Raw genomic sequence first — 18,864 nt, 5'->3', positions numbered from 1 at the left:
ATAAAGGCCCAATAGTTCGAGGAGAGAGACGGTAGTCTGGAGGTGGGAGTTAGGGAGGCGAGAGGCCTATAAAGGCCCAATAGTTCGAGGAGAGAGGTGGGAGGCGGGATTTCATGAGGCAAGTGTCGTATAAAGGCCCAATAGTTCGAGGAGAGCGACGGTAGTCGGGAGGCGGAAGTTCATGAGTCGAGAGGCCTATAAAGACGCAATAGTTCGAGGAGAGAGGCGGTAATCGGGAGGTGGGAGTTAGGGAGGCGAGAGGCCTATAAAGGCCCAATAGTTCGAGGAGAGAGGCGGTAATCGGGAGGTGGGAGTTAGGGAGGCGAGAGGCCTATAAAGGCCCATTAGTTCGAGGAGAGCGGCGGTAGTCTGGAGGTGGGAGTTAGGGAGGCGAGAGGCCTATAAAGGCCCAATAGTTCGAGGAGAACGGCGGTAGTCGGGAGGTGGGAGTTAGGGAGGCGAGAGGCCTATAAAGGCCCAATAGTTCGAGGAGAGAGGCGGTAGTCTGGAGGTGGGAGTTAGGGAGGCGAGAGGCCTATAAAGGCCCATTAGTTCGAGGAGAGAGGCGGTAGTCTGGAGGTGGGAGTTAGGGAGGTGAGAGGCCTATAAAGGCCCAATAGTTCGAGGAGAGCGGCGGTAGTCTGGAGGTGGGAGTTAGGGAGGCGAGAGGCCTATAAAGGCCCATTAGTTCGAGGAGAGAGGCGGTAGTCTGGAGGTGGGAGTTAGGGAGGCGAGAGGCCTATAAAGGCCCAATAGTTCGAGGAGAGCGGCGGTAGTCTGGAGGTGGGAGTTAGGGAGGCGAGAGGCCTATAAAGGCCCAATAGTTCGAGGAGAGCGACGGTAATCGGGAGGTGAGAGTTAGGGAGGCGAGAGGCCTATAAAGGCCCAATAGTTCGAGGAGAGCGGCGGTAGTCTGGAGGTGGGAGTTAGGGAGGCGAGAGGCCTATAAAGGCCTAATAGTTCGAGGAGAGCGGCGGTAATCGGGAGGTGGGAGTTAGGGAGGCGAGAGGCCTATAAAGGCCCAATAGTTCGAGGAGAGAGGCGGTAATCGTGTGGTGGGAGTTAGGGAGGCGAGAGGCCTATAAAGGCCCAATAGTTCGAGGAGAACGGCGGTAGTCTGGAGGTGGGAGTTAGGGAGGCGAGAGGCCTATAAAGGCCCAATAGTTCGAGGAGAGCGGCGGTAGTCTGGAGGTGGGAGTTAGGGAGGCGAGAGGCCTATAAAGGCCCAATAGTTCGAGGAGAACGGCGGTAGTCTGGAGGTGGGAGTTAGGGAGGCGAGAGGCCTATAAAGGCCCAATAGTTCGAGGAGAGCGGCGGTAGTCTGGAGGTGGGAGTTAGGGAGGCGAGAGGCCTATAAAGGCCCAATAGTTCGAGGAGAAAGGCGGTAGTCTGGAGGTGGGAGTTAGGGAGGCGAGAGGCCTATAAAGGCCCAATAGTTTGAGGAGAACGGCGGTAGTCTGGAGGTGGGAGTTAGGGAGGCGAGAGGCCTATAAAGGCCCAATAGTTCGAGGAGAGAGACGGTAGTCTGGAGGTGGGAGTTAGGGAGGCGAGAGGCCTATAAAGGCCCAATAGTTCGAGGAGAGCGGCGGTAGTCTGGATGTGGGAGTTAGGGAGGCGAGAGGCCTATAAAGGCCCAATAGTTCGAGGAGAACGGCGGTAGTCGGGAGGTGGGAGTTAGGGAGGCGAGAGGCCTATAAAGGACCAATAGTTCGAGGAGAGCGACGGTAGTCTGGAGGTGGGAGTTAGGGAGGCGAGAGGCCTATAAAGGCCCAATAGTTCGAGGAGAACGACGGTAATCGGGAGGTGGGAGTTAGGGAGGCGAGAGGCCTATAAAGGCCCAATGGTTCGAGGAGAGTGACGGTAGTCTGGAGGTGGGAGTTAGGGAGGCGAGAGGCCTATAAAGGCCCAATAGTTCGAGGAGAACGACGGTAATCGGGAGGTGGGAGTTAGGGAGGCGAGAGGCCTATAAAGGCCCAATGGTTCGAGGAGAGCGACGGTAATCGGGAGGTGGGAGTTAGGGAGGCGAGAGGCCTATAAAGGCCCAATAGTTCGAGGAGAGTGACGGTAGTCTGGAGGTGGGAGTTCGGGAGGCGAGAGGCCTATAAAGGCCCAATAGTTCGAGGAGAGCGGCGGTAGTCTGGAGGTGGGAGTTAGGGAGGCGAGAGGCCTATAAAGGCCCAATAGTTCGAGGAGAGCGGCGGTAGTCTGGAGGTGGGAGTTAGGGAGGCGAGAGGCCTATAAAGGCCCAATAGTTCGAGGAGAGCGACGGTAGTCTGGAGGTGGGAGTTAGGGAGGCGAGAGGCCTATAAAGGCCCAATAGTTCGAGGAGAGCGACGGTAGTCTGGAGGTGGGAGTTAGGGAGGCGAGAGGCCTATAAAGGCCCAATAGTTCGAGGAGAGCGGCGGTAGTCTGGAGGTGGGAGTTAGGGAGGCGAGAGGCCTATAAAGGCCCAATAGTTCGAGGAGAGCGGCGGTAGTCTGGAGGTGGGAGTTAGGGAGGCGAGAGGCCTATAAAGGCCCAGCTGCAGCTGGGAGCGAAGGCAAAAAAGTAGAAAGAAATCGAAAGGTGACGTCACAGCCAAGGGGGTAAGTGATTGGCTGGTGATTGGTGAGTAGCTTTTCTTTTTTCTTTGCTTTATCAGGAAGTAACCTTTAGCATTGTTGTGACCAAATTAAGTTTATCTAGGGATTAAGTCATGGCAGGAGAGCTCGGACACGTGTTATGCTCCTCCTGTACTATGTGTGAAGTCAGGGACTCTTCCGGTGATCCTGACGACTACGTGTGTGGGAAGTGTATCCGCCTGCAGCTCCTGACAGACCGCATTGCGGCACTGGAGCTGTGGGTGGATTCACTCTGGAGCATGCAGGATGCTGAGAATGACGTGAATAGCATGTTTAGCGAGTTGGTCTTACCGCAGGTAAAGGATCCACAGCCAGATAGGGAATGCAACACCAACAGGAAGAGCAGTGCAAGGAAGGTAGTGCAGGAATCCCCTGCGGTCATCCCCTTGCAAAACAGATACACCGCTTTGAGTACTGTTGAGGGGGATGACTCATCAGGGGAGGGCAGCAGCAGCCAAGTTCATGGCACCGTGGCTGGCTCTGCTGCACAGGAGGGCAGGAAAAAGAGTGGGAGAGCGATAGTGATAGGGGATTCAATTGTAAGGGGAATAGATAGGCGTTTCTGCGGCCGCAACCGAGACTCCAGGATGGTATGTTGCCTCCCTGGTGCAAGGGTCAAGGCTGTCTCGGAGCGGGTGCAGGGCATTCTGAAAAGGGAGGGTGAACAGTCAGTTGTCGTGGTGCATAGAGGTACCAACGATATCGGTAAAAAACGGGATGAGGTCCTACAAGACAAATTTAGGGAGCTAGGAACTACATTAAAAAGTAGGACCTCAAAAGTAGTAATCTCGGGATTGCTACCAGTGCCACGTGCTAGTCAGAGTAGGAATCGCAGGATAGCTCAGATGAATATGTGGCTTGAGGAGTGGTGCAAAAGGGAGGGATTCAAATTCCTGGGACATAGGAACCGGTTCTGGGACCAGTACAAACCGGACGGTCTGCACCTGGGCAGGACCGGAACCAATGTCCTGTGGGGAGTGTTTGCTAGTGCTGTTGGGGAGCGGTTAAACTAATATGGCAGGGGGATGGGAACCTATGCAGGGAGACAGAGGGAAGTAGAATGGGGACAGAAGCAAAAGATAGAAAGGAGAATAGTAAAAGTGGAGGGCAGAGAAACCCAAGGCAAAAAACAAAAACGGCCATATTACACCAAAATTCTAAAAGAGCAAAGTGTGTTAAAAAGACAAGCCTGAAGACTCTGTGCCTCAATGCGACGAGTATTCGGAATAAGGTGGATGAATTAACTGTGCAGACAGCAGTTAACGGATATGATGTAATTGGTATCACGGAGACATGGCTCCAGGGTGACCAAGGCTGGGAACTCAACATCCAGGGGTATTCAACATTTAGGAAGGATAGGCAGAGAGGAAAAGGAGGTGGGGTGACATTGCTGGTTAAAGAGGAAATTAATGCAATAGTAAGGAGGGACATTAGCTTGGATGATGTGGAATCGGTATGGGTAGAGCTACGGAACACCAAAGGGCTGAAAACATTAGTGGGAGTTGTGTACAGATCACCAAACAGTAGTAGTGAGGTTGGGGACACATCAAACAAGAAATTAGGGATGTGTGTAATAAAGGTATAGCAGTTATCATGGGCGACTTTAATCTACATATTGATTGGGCTAACCAAACTGGTAGTAATGCGGTGCAGGAGGATTTCCTGGAGTGTATTCGGGATGGCTTTCTAGACCAATATGTCGAGGAACCAATAGAGAGCTGGCCATCCTAGACTGGGTGATGTGCATGGAGAAGGGATTAATTAACAATCTTGTTGTGCGAGGCCCCTTGGGGAAGAGTGACCATAATATGGTAGAAATCTTAATTAAGATGGAGAGTGCCACAGTTAATTCAGGGACTACGGTCCTGAAGTTAAGGAAAGGTAACTTCGACGGTATGAGACGTGAATTGGCTAGAATAGACTGGCAAAGGATATTCAAAGGGTTGACAGTGGATAGGCAATGGCAAACATTTAAAGATCACATGGATGAACTTCAGCAATTGTACATCCCTGTCTGGATTAAAAATAAAACGGGGAAGGTGGCTCAACCGTGGCTAAAAAGGGAAATTAAGGATAGTGTTAAATCCAAGGAAGAGGCATATAAATTGGCCAGAAAAAGCAACAAACCTGAGGACTGGGAGAAATGTAGAAATCAACAGAGGAGGGCTAAGGGTTTAATTAAGAGGGGGAAATAAAGTATGAGAGGAAGCTTGCTGGGAATATAAAAACTGACTGCAAAAGTTTCTATAAATATGTGAAGAGAAAAAGATCAGTGAAGACAAACGTAGGTCCCTTGCAGTCGGACTAAGGTGAATTTATAATGGAGAACAAAGAAATAGCAGACCAATTGAAGAAATACTTTGGTTCTGTCTTCACGAAGGAAGACTCAAATAACCTTCCGGATGTACTGCGGGACAGTGGGTCTAGTGAGAAGGAGGAAGTGAAGGATATCCTTATTAGGTGGGAAATTGTGTTAGGGAAATTGATGGGATTGAAGGCCAATAAATCCCCGGGGCTTAATAATCTGCATCCCAGAGTACTTAAGCAAGTGGCCCTAGAAATAGTGGATGCATTGGTGATCATTTTCCAACAGTCTATCAACTCTGGATCAGTTCCTATGGACTGGAGGGTAGCTAATGTAACACCACTTTTTAAAAAAGGAGGGAGAGAGAAAACGAGGAATTATAGACCGGTTAGCCTGACATCAGTAGTGAGGAAAATGTTGGAATCAATCATTAAGGATGAAATAGCAGCACATTTGGAAAACAGTGACAGGATCGGTCCAAGTCAGCATGGGTTTATGAAAGGGAAATCATGCTCGACGAATCTTCTGGAATTTTTTGAGGATGTAACTAGTAGAGTGGACAAGGGAGAACCAGTGGATGTGATGTATTTGGACTTTCAAAAGGCTTTTGACAAGGTCCCACACAAGAGATAGGTGTGCAAAATCAAAGCGCATGGTATTGGGGGTAATATACTGACATGGAGAGAGAACTGGTTGGCAGACAGGAAGCAGAGAGTCGGGATAAACGGGTCCTTTTCAGAATGGCAGGCAGTGACTAGTGGAGTGCCGCAGGGCTCAGTGCTGGGACCCCAGCTATTTACATAAGAACATAAGAATTAGGAACAGGAATAGGCCATCTAGCCCCTCGAGCCTGCTCCGCCATTCAACAAGATCATGGTTGATCTGGCCGTGGACTCAGCTCCACTTACCCGCCCGCTCCCCATAACCGTTAATTCCCTTATTGGTTAAAAATCTATCTATCTGTGACTTGAATACATTCAATGAGCTAGCCTCAACTGCTTCCTTGGGCAGAGAATTCCACAGATTCACAACCCTCTGGGAGAAGAAATTCCTTCTCAACTCGGTTTTAAATTGGCTCCCCCGTATTTTGAGGCTGTGCCCCCTAGTTCTAGTCTCCCCGACCAGTGGAAACAACCTCTCTGCCTCTATCTTGTCTATCCCTTTCATTATTTTAAATGTTTCTGTAAGATCACCCCTCATCCTTCTGAAACATACATCAATGATTTAAATGAAGGAATAGAGTGTAATATCTCCAAGTTTGCAGATGACACTAAATTGAGTGGCGGTGTGAGCTGTGAGGAGGACACTAAAAGGCTGCAGGGTGACTTGGACAGGTGAGGCCATTCGGCCAGGGCTAGGGGCTGCATGCTTCAGGTCCCTCCCACACAGTTACGGGCGCCTGGAGCTACTGCGCATGCGCGCCCACTGTAGTGCGCCTGTGCAGAAGTCCCGGCACTGTTTTCAGCGCAGGGACCTGGCTCCGCCCTCCACAGCTCGTGCTGCGCCGCGCCCAGCTCCAGAGGACCTGCAGGGAGCCGGAGAATCTGCAGGTATTTTTTCGCCGCACTTTCGGGCGCGAAAAACGGGCCCATGAACACCAGCCTTCACACCGAGACGATCAACCAGGGCAAGAAGGGCCCCAGATCGACTCACATTGTAAATAGTTACACTATTGGCTTGGTGGGGGAGTGTTGTTATATATGTGGACTTGTATTTACTCTGTACAGCCACCAGAGGGCTCATCCCCTGGACTCCCAAGGGATCCCATAAACCCTTGGGAGCACAGGTATTTAAGGAGGCGTCACAGATTGGAGAGGCACTCTGGAGACCTGCAATTAAAGACTAAGGTCATACATTACTTTGATCTCACAGTATTCAGTCTGACTCTTTCTCCATACACAACGCTTTCCTCAGAGGTCAACTCCCTCATCTCCGGAATCGATCTAATGAACCTTTTTTGAACTGGCTCCAAAGGAAGTATATCCTTCCTCAAATTTGGAGAGCAAAACTGCACGCAGTATTCCAGGTGTGGCCTCACCAATACCCTGTATAACTGTAGCAAGTCTTCCCTGCTTTTATACTCCATCCCCTTTGCAATAAAATCCAACATTCCACTGGCCTTCCTGATCACTTGCTGTACCTGCACACTAACCTTTTGTGTTTCATGCACAAGGACCCCCAGGTCCCGCTGTACTGCGGCACTTTGCGATTTGTATTGTCGGAATTTAGAAAAAGGTTAGTCTCGATAGGATGTGAATGTCGCGATAATAACCAGCTCCATTGATACTTGATCAAATACGGTAAATATAGATTGTAATCAGTGCTGGGGCCCCAACTATTTACAATCTATATTAACCACTTAGATGAAGGGACTGAGTGTAACGTAGCCAAGTTTGCTGACGATACAAAGATGGGAGGAAAAGCAATGTGTGAGGAGGACACAAAAAACCTGCAAAAGGACATAGGCAGGCTAAGTGAGTGGGCAAAAATTTGGCAGATGGAGTATAATGTTGGAAAGTGTGAGGTCATGCACTTTGGCAGAAGAAAATCAAAGAGCAAGTTATTATTTACATAGAAACATAGAAAAGAGGTGCAGAAGTAGGCCATTCGGCCCTTCGAGCCTGCACCACCATTCAATATGATCATGGCTGATCATGCAACTTCAGTATCCCTTTCCTGCTTTCTCTCCATACCTCTTAATCCCTTTAGCCGTAAGGGCCACATCTAACTCCCTCTTGAATATATTTAATGAACTGGCCTCAACAACTCTCTGTGGCAGAGACTTCCACAGGTTCACCACTCTCTGGGTGAAGAAGTTTCTCCTTATCTCGGTCCTAAATAGCTTACCCCTTATCCTGAGACTGTGACCCCTGGTTCTGGACTTGCCCAACATTGGGAACATTCTTCCTGCATCTAACCTGTCCAATCCCATCAGAATTTTATATCTTTAAATGGGATCCCCTCTCATTCTTCTAAATTCCACCGAATATAAGCCTAGTCAATCCAGTCTCTCCTCATATGTCAGCCCTGCCATCCAGGGAATCAGTCTGGTGAACCTTCGCTGCACTCCCTCAATAGCAAGAATGTCCTTCCTCAGATTAGGAGACAATATTCAAGGTGTGGCCTCACCAAGGCCCTGGACAACTGCAGTAAGACCTCCCTGCTCCTATAGTCAAATCCTCTCGCTATGAAGGCCAACATGCCATTTGCCTTCTTCACCGCCTGCTGTACCTGCATGCCAACTTTCAATGACTGATGAACCATGACATCCAGGTCTCGTTGCACCTCCCCTTTTCCTAATCTGTCGCCATTCAGATAATATTCTGCCTTCCTGTTTTTGTCACCAAAGTGGATAACCTCACATTTATCCACATTATACTGCATCTGCCATGCATTTGCCCACTCACCTAACCTGTCCAAGTCACCCTGCAGCCTCTTAGTGTCCTCCTCACAGCTCACACTGCCATCCAGCTTAGTGTCATCTGCAAACTTGGAGATATTACATTCAATTCCTTCATCTAAATCATTAATCCCTGAGGACTGGGAGAAATTTAGAATTCAGCAGATGTGGACAAAGGATTTAATTAGGAGGGAGAAAATAGAGTACGAGAAGAAGCTTGCCAGGAACATAAAAACTGACTGCAAAAGCTTCTATAGATATGTGAAGAGAAAAAGATCAGTGAAGACAAACGTAGGTCCCTTGCATTCAGAAATTCAGGTGAATTTATAATGGGGAACAACGAAATGGCAGACCAATTGAACAAATACTTTGGTTCTGTCTTCACGAAGGAAAACACAAATAACCTTCCAGAAATACTAGGGGGCCGAGGGTGTAGTGAGAAGGAGGAACTGAAGAATATCCTTATTAGGCGGGAAGTTGTTTTCGGGAAATTGATGGGATTGAAGGCCAATAAATGCCTGGGGCCTGATTGTCTGCATCCCAGAGTACTTAAGGAAGTGGCCCTAGAAATAGTGGATGCATTGGTGATCATTTTCCAACAGTCTATTAACACTGGATCAGTTCCTATGGACTGGAGGGTAGCTGATGTAACGCCACTGTTTAAAAAGGGAGGGAGAGAGAAAGCTGGTAATTATAGACCGGTTAGCCTGACATCAGTAGTGGGGAAAATGTTGGAATCAATTATTAACGATGAAATAGCAGCGCATTTGGAAAGCAGTGACAGGATCGGTCCAAGTCAGCATGGAATTATGAAAGGGAAATCATGCTTGACAAATCTTCTGGAATTTTTTGAGGATGTAACTAGTAGAGTGGACAAGGGAGAACCAGTGGATGTGGTGTATTTGGACTTTCAAAAGGCTTTTGACAAGGTCCCACACAAGAGATTGGTGTGCAAAATTAAAGCACATGGTATTGGGGGTAATGTACTGACGTGGATAGAGAACTGGTTGGCAGACAGGAAGCAGAGAGTCGGGATAAACGGGTCCTTTTCAGAATGGCAGGCAGTGACTAGTGGAGTGCCGCAGGGCTCAGTGCTGGGACCCCAGCTCTTTACAAAACACATCAATGATTTGGATGAAGGAATTGAGTGTAATATCTCCAAGTTTTCAGATGACACTAAACTGGATAGCGGGGTGAGCTGTGAGGGGGACGCTAAGAGGCTGCAGGGTGACTTAGACAGGTTAGGTGAGTGGGCAAATGCATGGCAGATGCAGTATAATGTGAATAAATGTGAGGTTATCCACTTTGGGGGCAAAAACATGAAGGCAGAATATTATCTGAATGGCGACAGATTTGGAAAAGGGGAGGTGCAACGAGACCTGGGTGTCATGGTACATCAGTCATTGAAAGTTGGCATGCAGGTACAGCAGGCGGTGAAGAAGGCAAATGGTATGTTGGCCTTCATAGCTCGGGTATTTGAGTACAGGAGCAGGGAGGTCTTACTGTAGTTGTACAGGGCCTTGGTGAGGCCTCACCTGGAATATTGTGTTCAGTTTTGGTCTCCTAATCTGAGGAAGGACGTTCTTGCTATTGAGGGAGTGCAGCGAAGGTTCACCAGACTGATTCCCGGGATGGCAGGACTGACATATGGGGAGAGACTGGATCAACTGGGCCTTTATTCACTGAAGTTTAGAAGGATGAGAGGGGATCTCATAGAAATGTATAAGATTCTGACGGGATTGAACAGGTTAGATGCGGGTAGATTGTTCCCAATGTTGGGGATGTCCAGAACCAGGGGACACAATCTTAGGAAAAGGGGTAAGCCATTTAGGACCGAGATGAGGAGAAACTTCTTCACTCAGAGAGTTGTTAACCTGTGGAATTCCCTGTCACAGAGAGTTGTTGAGGCCAGTTCATTGGATATATTCAAGAGGCAGTTAGATATGGCCCTTACGGCTAAAGGGATCAAGGGGTATGGAGAGAAAGCAGGAAAGGGGTACTGAGGGAATGATCAGCCACGATCTTATTGAATGATGGTGCAGGCTCGAAGGGCCGAATGGCCCACTCCTGCACCTGTTTTCTATGTTGCTATGTAAATAGCTGGGGTCCCAGCACTGACCCTTGCGGCACCCCACTATTCACTGCCCGCCATTCTGAAAAGGACCCGTTTATCCCGACTCTCTGCTTCCTGTCTGCCAACCAGTTCTCTATCCACGTCAGTACATTACCCCCAGTACCATGTGCTTTAATTTTTCACACTAATCTCTTGTGGGGGACCTTGTTAACAGCCTTTTGAAAGTCCAAATACACCACATCCACTGGTTCTCCCTTGTCCATTCTACTAGTTACATCCTCAAAAAATTCCAGAAGATTTGTCAAGCATGATTTCCCTTTCATAATTCCATGCTGACTTGGACCGATCCTGTCACTGCTTTCCAAATGCGCTGCTATTTCATCTTTAATAATTGATTCCAACATTTTCCCCACCACCGAGGTCAGGCTCACCGGTCTATAATTACCCGCTTTCTCTCTCCCTCCTTGTTTAAAAGGTGGGGTTACATTAGCTACCCTCCAGTCCATAGGAACTGATCCAGAGTCTATAGAATGTTGGAAAATGATCACCAATGCATCCACTATTTCTAGGGCCACTTCCTTAAGTACTCTGGGATGCAGACTATCAGGCCCTGGGGATTTATCGGCCTTCAATCCCATCAATTTCCCGGACACAATTTCCTGACTGAAAAGGATTTCCTTCAGTTCCTCCTTCTCGCTGGACCCTCAGTCCCCTCGTATTTCCGGAAGGTTATTTGTGTCTTCCTTCGTGAAGACAGAACCAAAGTATTTGTTCAATTGGTCTGCCATTTCTTTGTTCCCCATTACAAATTCACCTGAATCTGACTGCAAGGGACCTACGGTTGTCTTCACTGATCTTTTTCTCTTCACATATCTATAGAAGCTTTTGCAGTCAGTTTTTATGTTCCCAGCAAGCTTCCTCTCATACTCTATTTTCCCCTCTTAATTAAACCCTTAGTCCTCCTCTGCTCAATTCTAAATTTCTCCCAGTCCTCAGGTTTGCTGCTACAGTTGAAGGAGTGAAGGCGGGAGGCAGGTAGGGGGTGGGGTTTCTGAGGAATTGGGAGGTGGGTGGGGGAGATAGACGTGGGGATGTAAAACGTCACGACTCACATTGTGGCCGTAGGCAGGCTCCTGGCGAAATCGCAGGCGAGGCTCATATTTGCGATCTTGAGATGGCCGCTCGTGCTCAGCGCCACGTTTGACGGCTGGAAGGGGGAATCAGGAGAAGATTAGCAGTCAGTCAACGAATGGGCGGCCAACAAACGGCCTTCCATCGAAGGGGAGCGATCATTGGCTGACATACCTCCCCTCTGCCCCCCCGTCCTCCCTCCTCCAACAGAGAGACAGACAGGGAGCCTTTCAACGCCCATCTTTGTATCATCAGCAAACGTGGCGACGTTACACTCGGTCCCTTCTTCCAAGTCGCTAATATAGATTATAAATAGTTGGGGCCCCAGCACTGATCCCTGCGGCAGCCCACTCGTTACTGTTTGCCAACCAGAGCATGAACCATTTATCCCGACTCTCTGTTCTCTGTTAGTTAGCCAATCCTCTATCCATGCTAATATATTACCCCCAGCCCCGTGACCTTTTATCTTGTGCTTTTATGGTCAATCTCCCCTCAACCTTCTCTGCTCTCAGGAGAATAACCCCATTTTGTCCAGTCTTGCCACAGTCCATCTCTCGGCAAGGACTATCTCCAACAAGCGAGAGTCTAACCACTGCCCCTTGACATTTAACGGTATTCCCATCACCGAATCCCCCACCACCAACATCCTGGGGGTCTCCACTGACCAGAAACTTAACTGGACCAGCCACATAAACACTGAGGCCACAAGAGCAGGTCAGAGGCTGGGTGTTCTGTGGTGAGTGTCTCACCTCCTGACTCCCCAAAGCCCTTTCCACCATCTACAAGTCAGGAGTGTGAGGGAACACTCCCCACTTGCCTGGATGAGTTGCAGTTCCCAACAACACTCGAGAAGCTCGACACCATCCAGGACAAAGCAGGCCGCTCGATGGGCCACGCTACCCACCCCCTTCAACACTCGCTCCCTCCACCACCGGCGCCCCCTGGCTGCAGTGTGTACCATCCACAAGATGCACCGCGGCAACTCGCCAAGGCTTCTCCGGCAGCACCTCCCAAACCCGCGACCTCTACCCCCTAGAAGGACAAGGGCAGCAGGTCCATGGGAACACCATCACCTCCACGTTCCCCTCCCAGTCACACACCATCCCGACTTGGGAATATATCGACCGTTCCTTCATCGTGGCTGGGTCACAATCCTGGAACTCCCTCCCTAACAGCACTGTGGGAGCACCTTCACCACACGGACTGCAGCGGTTCAAGAAGGCGGCTCACCACCACCTTCTCCCCGGGGCAATTAGGGACGGGCAATAAATGCCGGCCTGGCCAGCGACGCCCACAATCCCATGAATCCAGTTCTTCCCCTCACTCTCTGCAGCCTTTAATATCCCACCCAGTCTAATCCCACTCTCCCCCTCACTCCCTTACCCTTTAATAGCCCACCCAGTCTAATCCCATTCTCCTACTCACTCCCCTACCCTTTAATAGCCCACCCAGTCGAATCCCACTCTCCCCCTCACTCCCCACACCCTTTAATAGCCCACCCAGTCTAATCCCATTCTCCCGCTCACTCCCCATACCCTTCAATATCCCACCCAGTCTAATCCCATTCTCCCCCTCACTCCCCATACCCTTTAATAGCCCACCCAGTCTAATCCCATTCTCCTGCTCACTCCCCATACCATTTAATATCCCACCCAGTCGAATCCCATTCTCCCGCTCACGCCCCATACCCTTCAATATCCCACCCAGTCTAATCCCATTCTCCCGCTCACTCCCCATACCCTTCAATATCCCACCCAGTCTAATCCCATTCTCCCGCTCACTCCCCTACCCTTTAATAGCCCACCCAGTCGAATCCCACTCTCCCCCTCACTCCCAGCACCATTTAATAGCCCATCCAGTCTAATCCCAGTCTCCCCAGTCACTCCCCTCTTTAATATCCCACCCAGTCTAATCCCACTCTTAAACTAAGTGGGATATTGCAGAGTGTCGGGAGAGTGGGGAAGAGTGGGGGAGAGTGGGATTAGACTGGGTGGGAATATTAAAGGGGGCGGGGAGTGAGGGGGAGAGTGGGATTAGACTGGGTGGGATATTAAAGAGGGGAGAGTGGGATTAGACTGGGTGGGATATTAAAGGGGGGAGAGTGGGATTAGACTGGGTGGGATATTAAAGGGGGGAGAGTGGGATTAGACTGGGTGGGATATTAAAGGAGGGAGCGTGGGATTAGACTGGGTGGGATATTAAAGGAGGGAGAGTGGGATTAGACTGGGTGGGATATTAAAGGGGGGAGAGTGGGATAAGACTGGGTGGAATATTAAAGGGGGGAGAGTGGGATTAGACTGGGTGGGATATTAAAGGGGGGAGGGTGGGATTAGACTGGGTGGGATATTAAAGGAGGGAGAGTGGGATTAGACTGGGTGGTATATTAAAGGAGGGAGAGTGGGATTAGACTGGGTGGAATATTAAAGGGGGGAGAGTGGGATTAGACTGGGTGGGATATTAAAGGGGGGAGGGTGGGATTAGACTGGGTGGGATATTAAAGGGGGGAGAGTGGGATTAGACTGGGTGGGATAGAAGGTGCCTCAGAAGGAACGAGTGATGCACTTACGAGTCTCCTACCTTTAAGTCCCTGTGGACCACAGAATGTTTGTGCAAATACTCCAAACCCAGGATCATCTCAGCAGCGTAGAACCGAGCTTCCATTTCCTGTAACTTTCCGTCATGCATCAGAGTCTGGAGATTCCCTCCTGGGTAGGGAGAAACACAGGCCAGTATTTCACTCAGTTCCTCTACCTCAGGGAGATATCGGTACACTGACTGGTGTCTGTCAGTCCTCCCTCTCTCAGGGAGATATCTGTACACTGACTGGTGTCTCTCAATCCCCTCTCCCTCAGGGAGATATCTGTACACTGACTGGTGTCTCTCAGTCCCCTCTCCCTCAGGGAGATATCTGTACACTGACTGGTGTCTCTCAGTCCCCTCTCCCTCAGGGAGATATCTGTATACTGACTGGTGTCTCTCAGTCCCCTCTCCCTCAGGGAGATATCTGTACACTGACTGGTGTCTCTCAGTCCCTCTCCCTCAGGGAGATATCTGTACACTGATAGGTGTCTCTCAGTCCCCTCTCCCTCAGGGAGATATCTGTACACTGACTGGTGTCACTCAGTTCCTCTCCCTCAGGGAGATATCTGAACACTGATAGGTGTCTCTCAGTCCCCTCTCCCTCAGGGAGATATCTGTACACTGACTGGTGTCTCTCAATCCCCTCTCCCTCAGGGAGATATCTGTACACTGACTGGTGTCTCTCAGTCCCCTCTCCCTCAGGGATATACCTGTACACTGACTGGTGTCTCTCAGTCCCTCTCCCTCAGGGAGATATCGGAACACTGACTGGTGTCTCTCAATCCCCTCTCCCTCAGGGAGCTATCTGTACACTGACTGGTGTCTCTCAGTCCCTCTCCCTCAGGGAGATATCTGTACACTGACTGGTGTCTCTCAGTCCCTCTCCCTCAGGGAGATATCTGTACACCTACTGGTGTCTCTCAGTCCCCTCTCCCTCAGGGAGATATCTGTACACTGACTGGTGTCTCTCAGTCCCTCCCTCAGTGAGATATCTGTACACTGACTGCTGTCTCTCAGTCCCTCTCCCTCAAGGAGATATCTGTTCACTGACTGGTGTCTCTCAGTCCCCTCTCCCTCAGGGAGATATCTGTACAGCGACTGGTGTCTCTCAGTCCCTCTCTCTCAGGGAGATATCTGTACACTGACTGGTGTCAGTATACTGAGTGTAACGTAGCCAAATTTGCTGACGATACAAAGATGGGAGGAAAAGCAATGTGTGAGGAGGACACAAAAATCTGCAAAGGGTCAGAGACAGGCTCAGTGAGTGGGCAAAAATTTGGCAGATAGATTATAATGTTGGAAAGTGTGAGGTCATGCACTTTGGCAGAAAAAACTCAAAGAGCAAGTTATTAATTAAATGGAGAAAGATTGCAAAGTGCCGCAGTACAGCGGGACCTGGGGGTACTTGTACATGAAACACAAAAGGTTAGTATGCAGGTACAGCAAGTGATCAGGAAGGCCAATGGTATCTTGGCCTTTATTGCAAAGGGGATGGAGTATAAAAGCTGGGAAGTCTTGCTACAGCTATACAAGGTATGGGTGAGGCCACACCTGGAGTACTGCGTGCAGTTTTGGTTTCCATATTTACGAAAGGATATACTTGCTTTGGAGTCAGTTCAGAGAAGGTTCACTCGGTTGATTCCGGAGATGAGGGGGTTGACTTATGAGGAAAGGTTGAGGAGGTTGGGCCTCTACTCATTGGAATTCAGAAGAATGAGAGGTGATCTTATGGAAACGTATAAGATTATGAGGGGGCTTGACAAGGTGGATGCAGAGAGGATGTTCCCACTGATGGGGGAGACTAGAACTAGGGGGCATGGTCTTAGAATAAGGGGCCGCCCATTTAAAACTGAGATGAGGAGGAATTTCTTGTCTCAGAGGGTTGTAAATCTGTGGAATTCTCTGCCCCAGAGAGCTGTGGAAGCCGGGACATTGAATAAATTTAAGACAGAGATAGACAGTTTCTTAACCGATAAGGGGTTATGGGGAACGGGCAGGGAAGTGGAGCTGAGTCCATGATCGGATCAGCCATGATGGTATTAAATGGTGGAGCGGCTCGAGGGGCCGAATGGCCAACTCCTGCTCCTATTTCTGATGATCTTCTGTAGAAGGTGGGCAGTCAGTATGTGACCGGTCACTTACCATCGGTGTAGTCCAGGATCAAGCATAGTTTGTCCGGCGTCTGAAAGGCGTAAGTGAGACGAGTGATGAATGCACAGTCCTGTCACAGAGAGAGAGAGAGAGAGCGGGTAAGGCTGAGGATACGGTGAGCCAGTGCGGCCTAAATCTACGTTCAGACCCTCCGCGGCGTACGGACACAGCACCGGCCTTTGCTGCTGCTCCTGGCAACCGGGCTGGTGAGGGTCTTACCATCTCCACAGGGATCGGCACTCCGTGGTTACCGGGATCGCTCAACACTGGTTGGCAGACAGGAAGCAGAGAGTCGAGATAAACGGGTCCATTTCAGAAGGGCAAGCAGTGACTAGTGGGGTGCCGCAGGGCTCAGTGCTGGGACCCCAGCTATTTACAATATACATCAATGATTTAGATGAGGTAATTGAGTGTAATATCTCCAAGTTTGCAGATGACACTAAGCTGGGTGGCGGTGTGAGCTGTGAGGGGGACGCTAAGAGGCTGCAGGATGACTTGGACAGGTTAGGTGAGTGGGCAAATACATGGCAGATGCAGTATAATGTGGATAAATTGAGGTTATCCACTTTGGTGGCAAAAACAGGAAGGCAGAATATTATCTGAATGGCGGCAGATTAGGAAAAGGGGAGGTGCAACGAGACCTGGATGTCATGGTTCATCAGTCATTGAAAGTTGGCATGCAGGTACAGCAGGCGGTGAATGAGCCAAATGGTATGTTGGCCTTCATAGCGAGAGGATTTGAGTATAGGAGCAGGGAGGTCTTACTGCAGTTGTACAGGGCCTTGGTGAGGCTTCACCTGGAATATTGTGTTCAGTTTTGGTCTCCTAATCTGAGGAAGGACATTCTTACTATTGAGGGAGTGCAGCGAAGGTTCACCAGACTGATTCCCGGGATGGCAGGACTGAGATATGAGGAGAGACTGGATCAACTGGGCCTGTATTCACTGGAGTTTAGAAGGATGAGAGGGGATCTCATAGAAACATATAAAATTCTGATGGGATTGGACAGGTTAGATGCGGGAAGAATGTTCCCGATGTTGGGGAAGTCCAGAACCAGGGGTCACAGTCTAAGGATAAGGGGTAGGCCATTTAGGACTGAGATGAGGAGAAACTTCTTCACTCAGAGAGTTGTGAACCTGTGGAATTCTCTACCACAGAAAGTTGTTGATGGCAGTTCATTGGATATATTCAAAAGGGAGTTAGATGTGGCCCTTACGGCTAAAAGGATCAAGGGGTATGGAGAGAAAGCAGGAAAGAGGTACTGAGGGAATCATCAGCCATGATCACATCGAATGGTGGTGCAGGCTCGAAGGGCCGAATGGTCTACTCCTGCACCTATTTTCTATGTTTCTATGTTGCAACACGGAACTCTCCCCGCACTTTGAGTGAGTATGAGACTGTGTGTGTGTGTGTGAGAGTGTGAGAGTGCATGTGAGTGCGAGAGTGTGTGTGTGAGAATGTGTGAGAGTGTGTGTGTGAGAGAGTGTGTGTGTGAGAATGTGTGAGAGTGTGTGTGTGAGAATGTGTGTGAGAGAGAGTGTGAGAGAGAGTGTGTGTGAGAGTGTGAGAGAGAGTGTGTGTGTGAGAATGTGTGTGAGAAAGAGTGTGTGTGTGAGAGAGTGTGTGTGTGAGAGAGTGTGTGTGTGAGAATGTGTGAGAGTGTGTGTGTGAGAATGTGTGTGAGAGAGCGAGAGAGAGAGCGTGAGAGTATGTGAGAGTGTGTGAGTGTGTGCCTGTGTGTGAGTGTTTGTGGGTGTGTGTGTGTGTGTGTGTGAATGTGAGTGTGAGTGAGTGAGTGAGAGTGTGAGTGAGTGAGTGAGAGTGTGTGTGAGAGTGTGTGTGAGTGTGTGTGAGTGTTTGTGTGAGTATGTGTATGAGAGAGTGTTTGAGAGAGAGTGTGTGTGAGAGAGAGTGTGTGTGAGAGAGAGTGTGTGTGAGAGAGAGTGTGAGAGAGAGTGTGAGAGAGAGTGTGTGAGTGAGAATGTGTGAGAGTGTGTGTGTGAGAGAGAGTGTGAGAGAGAGTGTGAGAGAGAGTGTGTGTGAGAGTGTGAGAGAGAGTGTGTGAGAGAGAGTGTGTGAGAGAGAGTGTGTGTGAGAGAGAGTGTGTGAGAGAGAGTGCGTGTGAGCGAGAGTGCGTGTGAGAGAGTGCGTGTGAGAGAGTGCGTGTGAGAGAGTGTGTGAGAGTGTGTGAGAGAGAGTGTGTGTGAGAGAGAGTGTGTGACAGAGTGTGAGAGAGAGTGCGTGTGAGAGAGTGTGTGAGACAGAGAGTGTGAGAGAGTGTGTGAGAGAGTGTGTGTGAGTGTGTGTGTGAGCGTGTGTGTGAGTGTGTGTGTGTGTGAGTGTTTGAGAGAGTGTGTGAGAGAGTGTGTGTGTGAGAGAGAGAGAGTGTGTGTGAGTTATGTGTGAATGTGTGTGTGAGTGTTTGTGTGAGTGTTTGTGTGAGTGTGTGTGTGAGTGTGTGTATGAGAGAGAATGTGAGAGAGAGAGTGTGTGTGAGAGAGAGTGTGTGTGAGAGAGAGTGTGTGAGAGAGAGAGTGTGTGTGAGAGAGTGCGCGAGAGAGAGTGCGTGTGAGAGAGAGTGCGTGTGCGAGAGTGCGTGTAA

The 18,864-nt window shown here is 49.6% G+C and overlaps 1 protein-coding gene across 1 annotated transcript in view; it reads right to left on the bottom strand.

The window, feature by feature from the left end:
• LOC139241316 (beta-adrenergic receptor kinase 1-like) overlaps window positions 1-18,864 on the bottom strand; it is a gene marked incomplete at its 5' end in the record, with an annotated part of 114,114 nt that overhangs the window by 67,365 nt on the left and 27,885 nt on the right. Inside the window, 3 exons of the mRNA XM_070869945.1 lie at window positions 11,513-11,607; window positions 14,109-14,236; window positions 16,254-16,332. Coding sequence (XP_070726046.1) covers window positions 11,513-11,607; window positions 14,109-14,236; window positions 16,254-16,332 — 302 coding nt within the window. The remainder of the gene's footprint in view (window positions 1-11,512; window positions 11,608-14,108; window positions 14,237-16,253; window positions 16,333-18,864) is intronic.

This window comes from Pristiophorus japonicus, unplaced genomic scaffold, assembly GCF_044704955.1.
Source record: "Pristiophorus japonicus isolate sPriJap1 unplaced genomic scaffold, sPriJap1.hap1 HAP1_SCAFFOLD_1036, whole genome shotgun sequence".
NCBI lineage: Eukaryota > Metazoa > Chordata > Chondrichthyes > Pristiophoridae > Pristiophorus > Pristiophorus japonicus.
Note: the sequence above shows the minus strand (reverse complement) of the source record. Positions and strands in the feature narration are given on the sequence as shown.